This window comes from Trachymyrmex septentrionalis, unplaced genomic scaffold (genome assembly GCF_001594115.1).
Source record: "Trachymyrmex septentrionalis isolate Tsep2-gDNA-1 unplaced genomic scaffold, Tsep1.0 scaffold107, whole genome shotgun sequence".
Lineage (NCBI taxonomy): Eukaryota > Metazoa > Arthropoda > Insecta > Hymenoptera > Formicidae > Trachymyrmex > Trachymyrmex septentrionalis.
This window is the reverse complement of record NW_017304196.1, coordinates 855672-867951: the sequence shown is the minus strand read 5'-3', so window position 1 is coordinate 867951 and position 12280 is coordinate 855672. Positions and strand designations below refer to the sequence as shown.

General features: G+C 30.4%; 2 protein-coding genes across 2 annotated transcripts in view; one reads left to right on the top strand and one right to left on the bottom strand.

Annotated features, from left to right (window-relative positions):
- The window catches only part of LOC108745927, an 11040-nt gene extending 6843 nt beyond the window's left edge, over positions 1-4197 (top strand). Inside the window, exons 10-17 of the mRNA XM_018482350.1 lie at positions 1370-1596; positions 2010-2313; positions 2529-2726; positions 2824-3002; positions 3096-3264; positions 3324-3659; positions 3769-3895; positions 4002-4197. Coding sequence (XP_018337852.1) covers positions 1370-1596; positions 2010-2313; positions 2529-2726; positions 2824-3002; positions 3096-3264; positions 3324-3659; positions 3769-3895; positions 4002-4197 — 1736 coding nt within the window. The remainder of the gene's footprint in view (positions 1-1369; positions 1597-2009; positions 2314-2528; positions 2727-2823; positions 3003-3095; positions 3265-3323; positions 3660-3768; positions 3896-4001) is intronic.
- A 1188-nt stretch (positions 4198-5385) lies between these two features.
- LOC108746871 (probable cyclin-dependent serine/threonine-protein kinase DDB_G0292550) lies at positions 5386-11968 on the bottom strand. Its single transcript, XM_018483921.1, has 7 exons — positions 11882-11968; positions 11517-11615; positions 11127-11222; positions 10697-10879; positions 6186-10593; positions 5762-6073; positions 5386-5669 (listed from the first exon to the last, which is right to left on the bottom strand). The coding sequence occupies exons 1-7, from the start codon at positions 11966-11968 to the stop codon at positions 5458-5460; spliced, it is 5397 nt and encodes a 1798-aa protein (XP_018339423.1). The 3' UTR covers positions 5386-5457.
- Positions 11969-12280: the final 312 nt, after the last annotated feature.

The window sequence follows — 12280 nt, the reverse complement described above, 5'->3', positions numbered from 1 at the left end:
ATATATATATATATATTAATATATATATCAAGTAATTTTTCTTATCTTTTTTCTGTTGTTAGGTTTTTAAGTAATTGAGCTCATTATTTAATATAACATTTCGTGTCTACCATTTGTTAGAATTGCTTATAATTAGTTTCGTTAATTAGTTTCGTAATTGAAGTCGTTTAATTGGTTTCGTTATTGAAGTTCGTAGCAATGTAAATGTAAAAAAAAAATACTATTAGTTCTTCTTGAAAACAATTGCAATATTTTTATTGCAGTGCCATGTTAAATAAAATAAGAAATTTTCATTGATATAAATTGATTAGAATAAAATTATACAATTTAATACGCTTATATACGCAAGTTTTATGAGCAACTTACTGATTGCGAGTGTAATTTTATCGGATAGTTCCGCACCTGCATGTACAATATAATTAACATGTGAATAAGATTATATAATGATAAATACATTAACGTAGCACACATGCACATCAATTAAGTAGTCACGTTTATATCTCTAATAAAAAAATATAAACGACTTAAACCAAGAATTATATTAATAAAAGTGATAAAAATAATATTTTTACATTAGTAAACATTTTTAAGAAGGTTAAGTAATAAAAATTTTTACATTATTAAATATATTTGTTAGAAAAAAAATAATAAAAATAATATTTTTAATTATTAAACATTTGTTAGAAGGATTTCAATTGCAGATCCAAGTTAATCCTTCATCTTTACTAGCTTTAAAAAATTCAAATTATTATTATATATATTTCTGTTCAGTATTTATATTAGAAGTTTGCTCAAGTAATCTTCCACTATGTATAAAAAATATATCTACAAAATAGATGACACAGATGAACTGTATACATGTATGGGCTGATATAAGATATCTTATCTCGCTCGTAAATAAAATAAAAGTTGCAAGTGTATGAAGTTACATACTGCAATATTCTCAGATGTGAAACTTCACTTCTCGTTTATATTTATTTCAAGATGAATTGTTAATTCATTTTTATCTTAAAATTTAAAAGAATTTCTTTTGTATTCCCACGTATTTTGTTACAAGTGAATAACATTCATAAATAAAACGTCCATCTTTTTAGACATAATAAATTATTTGATATTTCTGTCACTTTTCAAAAACACAATAATTATTGATTAATCTAAATAAATTAATATGTAACATAATATGAGATAATTACATGCATAAGTATATGTTATAGACAGTATTAGATGTTATTAAGTTTGACAAGTATGTCTTCTAAAACGGTTATTTAATTTATGCATATGCGTATATGTAGATATTAATGCCTCTTTATTCAAGGATATAAAAAGCAATTGGTATTAAAGCATGCCAGTTCGCAGTAATCTTAACAAGGTGCAACAGGCTATATGAGAACTATTATGTTGCTGAAGTTACTACTAATCATTCTACTTGCCTTCGACTGTACGATTTACGCGAATACAGATGAGATTGCTCCAAGAGTTAGAACACCTTTGGGAGGACTGAAAGGTTACTACAAAACCTCGCAAAATGGCAGAAAATACGAAGCCTACGAAGGGGTACCTTACGCTTTGCCACCTGTTGGAAAATTACGATTTAAAGTACATAATCGAATTAATCATTGGTATAAATATCTTCAAAGTTACATTAAGAAAAATTTCTGGTTGAAAATAAACCAGAAAATTCTGATCATATTAATCAAAATTCTAGTTATTTCAATTACAATTATAATAGATTCGTTTAGAAAATTTTGATTTATTTATTTTCAACCAGAATTACAATTAATGTAACCAAATTCTTCTTTTAGTATACATTTTTCGAAATGATATGTATTTTTAATATGATAAGATGAAAGTGAATTTTTGCAATAGGTAATAATTTATTACAAATACCTTGTTAATTACTTTCCTTTATTTATTATATATGTAATTAAATTTCCATAAAAATTTTCTCACTTAAAAATATTGACAAAAAATGTTTTAGTTAAGAATATCTTTTCATTTTTCTTGCGCAGCCGCCTCGGCCAATACCAGCATGGATTGGTGAACTATCGGCTACAAAATTAAGTGCCGTATGTATTCAATATGATCAAGTGCCAGAATATCCTCCAGAGAAAGTTGTAGGTGCCGAAGATTGTTTGTATTTAAATGTTTACGTGCCAGTACGAGAAAAAGAAGGAAATAAAATCCCAATGCCGGTAATATTTTGGATCCATGGCGGAGCATTCCAATGTGGTAGCGGTATATTGTATGGACCGAAATATTTAATGGATCATGATGTTATACTTGTCACAATTAACTATCGATTGGGACCTATGGGTATTTAATATCAATATTACATACTGATATTAAAATTATTAGCATATATTAGTAAAAATAATATTTATTACTTTTAAAATGTTAAAGTTTATTCGTTCAATTATTTGATACAAACAAGATTCAATTTGACTAATTTTAAAACAAATGTGCAAACTTATATGTGTTGTGCGTCTTCTAATTTAATTCTAAATTGAAAATCATTTTTTTTTTATTAGGTTTTCTCAGTACGGAAGATGAAATAGTTCCTGGCAATATGGGTCTGAAAGACCAAAATATGGCACTTCGTTGGGTATCACAGAACATCGAATGGTTTGGTGGCGATCCTAAAAAAGTGACATTGGTTGGTTTGAGTGCAGGTGGTGCAAGCGTACATTATCATTACTTATCGCAAATGAGCGCTGGACTCTTCCGAAGTAATTTTATGAGATAATGTAAAAATTAGTATGAAGATAAAAAATCATTTCATCTACGTTATATTAAACTGCTATGTCACAATTTTATATAATCTAGATGGTATATCGTTCAGCGGTACAGCATTTGATTGTTGGACGCAAGCTGAGAACTCCTTAGAGAAGGCCAAGAAATTGGGCGCTTTAATGGGATGTCCTACAACTAGCTCCAGAGATATGATACGTTGCTTGAGATATCGTCCAGCTCGTGCAATCGTACAAACTACAAGTGAATTTATGGTAAAACTCTTCTTACTTTTATTGTCTTGATAAAAAAACAAACGCAATCTTCGGATGAAGAAAAGAAAGTTATGATCAATCTTATGATTTTAGACATTCTTTTTCAATCCCTTCACTCCTTTCGGGCCGGTAGCTGAGAAATTTGGCGATGGAACATCTTTCATCGATAGAACGCCCATTGAGATTATCAATAGCGGAGACATCCAGGATATACCTTGGGTTACAGGAGTAACGAGTGAAGAAGGCCTTTATCCTGTGGCTGGTAAGATAATGCGCATAATAACACATAAATATTTACTATAAATATATAACTTATTGTAGAGTTTATTGCTGATGATCAAAATCTGAAACAGTTGAACGATAATTGGGATATTCTTGGGTCAGATTACCTTGATTTTAATTATACTATCCCGAGGCAGAAGCATATCGAGATTATTCGACTTGTTAAGAAACATTACTTTGGTACAAAACCAATCGATCGACAAAGTACGAAAGAACTGATACAAATGTCGGGTGATCGCTTTTTCGTCGTAGATAGCGAGAAAGCTGCGCGAATGCAAGCCAAAGTAAATAAGAATCCAGTTTGGTATCATTACTTTACTTACAGAGGTGCGCAAAGCTTAAGCAATGCTTACAGCGGTACCACCGTCAATTATGGTAAGCCTGTGAAATATTAATGTTCAAGAAAATTTACAATTTAGATACACATACATATTCTATTTAAAAAATGTTTAATTAAAAAAAAATTATTTATTAATTTTATCAGGCGTCTCTCATGGCGACGACGTAGTTTATGTGTTAAATACTTCCTGGGTAAATCCACTTACAACACAAAAAGATCGCGATATGCAAAAGCATTTAATCGACTTTTGGGTATTGTTTGCCACAGAAGGGTAAGAAAGAAATACTTATACATATATTGCATACTTATACATATATTACGGTATTGAACCTAAACTCATATACAATACAAAAATACTAATTCTTCCAATTTTTCAGAATTCCGAAGGTAGCTAATGTGGAATGGCCCAGATTAGATCCTTCAAAGAAGGAACTTCATTATTTGCATATAGCTGGTCCTGATAAGATTAACATGGACAGCAATCCTAACTTTGGAGAAAAAGAATTCTGGAATTCGATTAATTTTAAGGAGAATATATTGAAGCACTCAGGAATCAATAAAGATGAGCTTTAAATAATAATAAAATAAAAAATAAATGTCTTTTCTAAATTAAAGCTTTGTGCAAAGATAATGTTATCTAGTTTTATATATACATAAAAATTTATTTTATACATACATAATTTATATTAAGTTTCTCTTTATTTCAAATATATAAAAATAATTATCAATTAATTTCTTGTGCAAATAAAAAATGTAATGTTAAAACTTATTGCATAGTTTATAAAGTCGCACTACCAAGAATATCAAATCTTAGTCCTTGTCTTAATGTGATAATCAGTAGAATTAATGTTTAATGTTCTCATTTTCTGAATTATGTATAACAAAATATTTATTAAACTATTATACATAACAAATTATTTTAAAACTATAAAATATGAGTATATGTATATTTATATTTAGGTACAGAGAATGAGAAGGAATTTACTATTAATGGAATTATTAATAATAAATTTTTTTTCGTATTTTCTTAATAAAGTATTTCTAATAAATATTAGAAATTCTTCATTAAGAAAAATTAATCAAATACAATTCACATTACACTGACTGAAATAAGTGTTTTATCCATCTAGTTTTATTAAAATATTATAAAATATTAAAGAATATATATGTGTGTTATAACATTAAATCTAACAAACTCTTGTACTTTTATATAAAATGATAATTGAATAGTAAATTATAAATTCAAATAAATCTTCTCAATAAAACAATGTATGCTACAATAATTTTTAAAAATGTTTAAAATAAAGAATGATAAAAGAGAATATAAATAACCGATATATAATCAATAAAACTATAAATATATATGAATATAGCGTTACGTATAAGTAAAATATACCATTGTTTTCAGAAAGAACTAAAATATTCAGTTTTTTATGTGGAATCAGTTGTACTAGTTCTATAAGTATATAGTAATTCAAATCTGTTAAAATCTTTGTTTTAAAATTTAATTCTTTATGATGCTTTGAAATATCGAAAATTTTACAAAATCAAGATTTTGTGAAATTAAGATTAAGATCGATAGTTTCAGAACTTATATTAATAAACAGCATACTTACTTAAAAGTTTCATAAATAATATAAGTTCTAAGACGTTGCATCTAATTTTTATTAACTAAAGATATGACAATATGTAACAGTAGAATTAGTTTCTTTAATTAATAATTAAAATATCCACTAAATCCGATTCATAGTCAGTTCTTCAAGATTCATAGTCAGTATTTCAAGATTTAAGTAATGTCTTAAAATGCAGCTCTGTGATTAGTTTAAACAGTTATTATGTCAACTTATATTTGACAAAATCTGTTTCCTGCCTTAAGATACCAGTCAGGATAAATTCTATATCTTGTACCGTAACAGTCTTCGGTGCTTTAGCAAGAAACTTTTTTGCGTTTGGCAAATCTTCTTTACGAGATAAAATTATCGCTCTTTCGGGCCATTTAGTCGGTGGACGTAATAGAGTCTTTCCTCCACAAGACGATATTATATCTATAAGAATACAAATACGAATATTTATATACTAAAATATTAGAATACAAATATTTTATATATAAGTTGATATAAAAATATTTCCATATTACCTTTTAATTCTTTTATAGGCGGTGGCCCGACGTTCGGCGTCAATACAACGATATAGCCGTCTAGCATTTTCTTCTCCCTAGCTTTATCAAGGCTCTCTCTCAGTTTGAAATCATACCTGGTTTCGGCTTCAGGATCTTTTAATATATGTTTTTCCCAATCTATAAACTCTTTCTTAATTTTACTTTCTGTTAACCAATCGATCGCCACTATGGGTGCACTTTTTGCCAACGCGCATAAAAATTTGTATGTTCGACGAACTTTGTCAGTAACTAAAACGGTGCACTGTGCCGGATCTTCCACTTTACTTCCACCTATAAAATAAAAATTGTCAACAATAGTAAAATAACTAACTTAATACTATGCGAAGAATTATTGCGAAGAAATCTATTCATTTAAATATAATTTATTTAAATTTATACTCACCTAATGTTTTAACAATCTCACTATAATTTTCCATTACACCCGTTATACCCGTAAATAAAACTTTATGTTTCATTGCGAATGATATGGAATTATTTAGAATCGACATACTCCTGCGCGTTCTAGAAGGCGTTAAAAGAAGAGATGTAGTTTCTGTACTTGTATTTAGACTTGAAGCACTCTCGTCAGTTAGTCTACAAGTATTTTGATTCGATTCCATCTTCTTTCTTGCTGTTTTCGATCGTGAAGATCTAGAATTTATTGAAGTGTCACTTTCAGTACCGCTTTGGCTACTTTCACCAGTCATGTTTTCTATGGAAGTATCAATAAGTGAACTTAGAGAATTCTTAATACGAGAAGGCTTCTTAAATATTTCTTCCTTTCTTTTTATTGAGACTTGTGACAGCGAAGAGATTGTCGTTTCTGCAGGGATGGAACTTTTAGCAGATCTTTTATGTTTAGCTTTTGGTACAGCATTGTCAAGATGCGTATTATCAGAGTCTTCTATCACAGATGATAAACTACTCTCAGTTAAAACAGAATCTGTTTCGGTATCTGAATTTTGTTGTTTCTTGCTTCTAGTTCTCAATTCTCTTTTAAATATTTTCGTCTTACTACCTTCTCTGATTGATAAATTCTTATTAAGTGTACTCGGAGCTCTTGCCATAATACTTTCAACTTCTTGCGATCCATCACCTGAGAGGCTCTTGAGGTTCTTTAAGGGACTAAGTATAATTTTCGGAACCTTGCTGAGTTGTTGATTCATCTGTGTTTTTGTTTCTTTGATTGGAGCTGGCTTATTTTTCTTACTATTTTCACTTGTAGTTACATCATTGACATGTGTCACGACTTGATTATTATAAATTGTCTGCCTGGTTCGTTTAACATTGGATCTCCCAGGATAAACATTTCCATCTGATCTCATATTTAAGGAGATCTCTTGAGTTTCTTCCAACGTAGTTTTAAATATTGCTTTATTATCTTCGGAAGATTTTATATTTTCAAAGATATTTTCACATGATCTTATTTTAGCAACATGTTCAAGGATATTCGGGGATTGCCTATCGATTGTGGTTTTCATGGCATTTCTGCGACTGCGTGTAGAAACTGGACATTCCTCAGCGACAGTTTTACGTTTTTTCGAAGTAGTTTGTTCCACGCTTTTTTTTATCATATTTAGAGGTATCTTTCTCTTACCGATAATAGATTTAGTTTCTGACTTTGTAGATCTGGTTGCTTCATAGCTGGTTGCTTCTATACTTTTTAAAGTTTCTTTCTGAAGATCATGTGGACTCTCGTTATTTTGTTTGCTGGAATGTCGTGTTATTCTTGTACTGATCCATGAATTTTTCGATTTGTCATCCGTATTCTGCTTTGGATCTTCTGACATATTTGATGAAACATGTGAACTTTCCTTGTTCCTTTTCTTCTGACGTTTCGAACAATTATGTTCATTACTTAACATTCTATCTGCAATTTGTTGGAATCGTTTATACGTGGATTCGCTGGAATCGTCAGATTCATCAGAAGTGTCCACTAGGCCTGCTACTCTGTCAGTCATTAGATTATTGTGAACAAGATTTGACTGACTATCAATGGATGATTTATTGTGCTTGCCAGAGTTTTCAATATCCTGTTTACGTAATGATTTTCCTTTCAACGATGTACTTGCTTTTCCTTTACTTCTTGCGATATCTCGTTTAGATTTTGTGCTACGCACAGTTGACGTCGATGATGCAGAAGGACTTGCTGGATTTGAAAGTGTTCCTGATATTCTAACAGCTGGTAAGCGCGTCAGAATGTCATCGTCACTCTCATACAGTGTATCCAATATTTGCGCACGTTGTCCATCATTTTCTGATGGGCAAGGTGTGCAAATTGATGTTTTCTCTTCTGCATCATCGACTTTCAATTTAGTTGGACCATTTTCCAAGACTTGTTTTCTCGTTTTCGACGCGGGTTCATCATCATATTTCATCAATTTTGAACTTCGAAGACTTCTTTTGTTATTCCCACTTGAGATGATTTTATTCTTGTCATTATCGTTTAATGTTTCCGTTATTGAATCAGATTCGTGTTTTGTTTTGGCGATTCTTTTTTTTCCCTTGTTAGACTCTTGAGCCATGTTATCATCCATGGCTTTTTCATTACTTGCTTTAGATGTCTGGGAAAAATCAGTGTCTTGACCAGAAGGAGTTATATTATCCTTCACAGAGGCTGGGAACTCTTGTGTATCTTTTAAAATATTTCGCTTTCGTTTTGTAGTAATAGTAGAAAAATAAATATCTGAATTTTGAGATTCAGTCTTATTTACATCATTCGTATTTACTTCACTATCCAGTAAATTATGTGAACGTTGATTATGAGATGCATGCTGTTCCTTTTCTGTTTGCTTTTGTGGCACGTTACATGTATCTCTGTCATTATCGTTGGCTTTATTAATAAAGTCATCACTTTGCGATGATTCCAAAATCTTTTCCAGATACTGCGTCGACATATGCGGCGACTCCTGAATGTTATTCATATCGTTATTTACATCATCAAACATTTCATTGAGTTTTTCTTCGAGAGTGTCATTTAAATTTACTTGAGAGGAGCCTTTTTCACGAGTGGAAATTCCTTTTCCTTTATTTTCAATTTCACCGATTACTTGTGTAGGCGCTAGCTCATAATCTATATCTTCACAATCAAGATTTTCTGTTGTGCGATAATCAACTGATTCTGCATTAATAATTCGCTTGTTTGTATCATTTCGATTATTTTTCAAGGCCAAGTCTATAGAATTACTCGGAGAAGTTTCACGTGATAAAATGACTTGAGTAGGCGCTACATCATCAATATCTAGCACAGATGTACTTTTTTGATTATCATGATTGTTGTTTATAATTTGTGTCGGCATATCACTAATCTTAGCCTCATTAATTTTATTAGAGTTTTGTGATTGATCAATTGACGAATTCGATGTATTATTAGTTACAGGATTGTTCAATTGCGTTGGTAGATCAAACATATCTTCAGATTCGATGCTCGTGCCAGGGTCATTTCTATCATTTACAACTTCATGAGATGGTTTATTTAAAGTTCTTAATTTACACTGCTTTTCAGCAAGTTCTGCAATGTTTTCTTGCGTATCCGTTTCCGAAACGTCGTTAGTTTGTTCCGAGCGAGGCTTTCCACACTTCTTTTTGGAATCTTTGGACATTATTACTACATCTTTCTCATCAGTTTCAGAATCGTCCGACATTAAAGCTTCAAATTTGCGACTAGCGCATTGAGTAGGAGCTTCGAAAATATCTTCATCGTTTTCTTCATCATTTACCATGTTTTGCACATGTTCGACGTTGCTATTCTTTTTCGATGACACTTTTGCAAGCGGTTTTGGAGTAGACGCATTAGATACTTGCACTTCTTGCTCATCAATGCCATCGCTAAAGAGCTCTAATAAACCTGATGACTCAAGCAAATAAGCGCTCTGATTTAACGATGAAGACAGTTTACCTTCAATTCTTGGTGAAGATAAATTCAAATACTTGGACCTGGATCTCGGTGACTTTGTAATGTCCTCGTGATTTGTTCCGTCCTTAGTAGTATTTGCTATATCGTTTCTATCTTTTTCTTTATTTACTCGATTACTAATCTTATTTGCCATACCATCCGTTTCAAATTGAGTTTCCATATCGGATATGTCTTTATTCTGCTCGCCTCTTACAATGCTGTTTAATTCAAGTTGAGTTTCCAAATCAGATATATTTTTCGCAATATAGTTATCATCGAACTTTTGTGTCTCTAAATCGTGAATACTGCATCCAATTTTAGTTAAATTTTTCTCTTGATTATTACCCTTATCGATTTCAAAATTCTGAGCATTGCTGCTATCTTCATCAATGTTGTCAGCTTGCGTTTCCATAGTATGAATATCCGTCGTAACATTTCGAATACTGATATTGTCCTTTTGAGTTTCCATTTCATTAATATTGTCTAGACAATTCTGAGTTTCTATATTGTGGATATCTGTTACAGATCTGTCAGCTGTTTTATCACAAACATTTAGTTTTGGCAGCTGCTTGCTACTTTTAGCATTCGTTTTAACATGCTTGGATGTATCAACAAGATCACCTTGCGTCTCCATATTATAAATGGAATTTGATGTCGTTTTATATCTTTCATCAAACTTTTGCGTCTCTGCTTCATATATACTAACTTGATTCTCGCTAACATTAATATCAGACGTGTGCAATGAAAGGGAACTTAGCGAGTCATTGCTTTCATTTTTGGAAGTATTCTTTTTATTAATACTTAGAGATGGACTTTGTTGCGGAACTCGCGGTCGTCGAAAGACGCTGCGAATCTCATCATCTTTCTGAGTTCCAAAAATAATGGATCCATCGTTATCCACACTAGATGAATTATTCTGCAAATATATTCCTTAGTTTAATTAACACCAATATTATACAACCAATAGAAGATAAAGTCCATAACAAATATTACATGCTAATTGCGAGTAAAGCACTTACGAGTGATGAATCTGGCGTATTAGGAATTATTATATTTGCAGTTTTCTGTCGTGATGGTGCAGGTGTTTCTGGTATTACTTCGTTGTTAGCTGGACAGTATATACGATAAGTTGCACGCACTCCTCCGAATTCAATAACACTTCCATCCTTAAGTTCGTACGAACGATTAGGTCGTAGTATTAACTGTAAAAATAAGAAAAAAATTAATTCATTTAAAAAAAATAACAGTGTTTTTGTCGCGTATATATTTATATAATTTATATATGTATATGCATGTTTTACACAATAGTTTATTAAGAATAATTCTTTCAATTAATTATATGTTTGCATGTGCAATGTGTGAGATTATATGACATAGCTTGCATATCAAAATGATGAAATGACCTAAATAATTTCATCAAAATAGTAGATTAAGATATGTAGCGATTACATTATTAAGCTTTGTTTTATTGAGAGATTTCAAATCACAGATCCAGGTTGATCCTCGACCGCTAGCTTCAATTTCTGCATGTAGTTTTGACACAGTCTGAAAAAATATTACAAACTTTTTTTATCATGTACAACAAAAAATAAAAAGATGATTCAATCTATTCATCATAATCAAAACCAATAGAGCTTTAAATAATATCAAGGAAAAAACTGAACATTTTATTCAAATTATATTCAAGCTATTTGGATGTAATATTACTCAATTTTATAAACATCAATTTATAGCAAGTTCTTATAAAACTAAAGGAATATTTTTCTTCAAGCCCAACTTATAAAAATTATTCTCAACGAATTTCTTATCAAAATAATAAAAAATATGCTGGAAACTTACTTCATTTCGAATAACAATGTTGCAGATATCAAGTCTACCAATTTTTGTAATTCCTGTTTTAATCTGATAGTCAGTGGAATTAATGCTTAACGTTCCAACCTAAATTTTTAAATAAAATATATAATTAAAGTTTTATTAAACCGTTATGCATTAAGTATTATTTATGAAATAAAATATTAGAAAATAATTCAATATCAAACATTAAGACATAAAAAAGATTAAAGATTTAACAAATATAATATTATAAATTCACTATAATAAAATACAATCAGTATAATCTCTCTTTCTCTCTCTCCCTCTCCTCTTTCTCTTTTCAACTTTACATTTTACTATTATAAAAATAAACATATTTAACTATACTTAACCTGTACTGATTCTTCCTCCGTTAATGCGTATGAGTCAGTAAATAAATTATCTTCATCCTCATAAATTTGCGTAGCTGAGAAATCCATTGTTATTAACAATAAAAATTAGATTTTTAAGTGATTAATGTTTAATCACACCGGCAAGACTTTTCTCCGTAAAAACCTTCACCAATTCATCTTAACCATTTAAATAATTACACACACAATGTAAGTAGTGCAAGTACACAAACAATGTATAAGCAAACAAGTATTCCATAAATAACCACTTTATAATAATAACACTTAACAAAAAAATAATATTAACACAAAATGTTACACAAATCTCACATATTAAATAATCGACACAATCGGCTAACTGCGACTTTACTGTCTAGACAATTGCGGCTTTTGCCGCCAGTG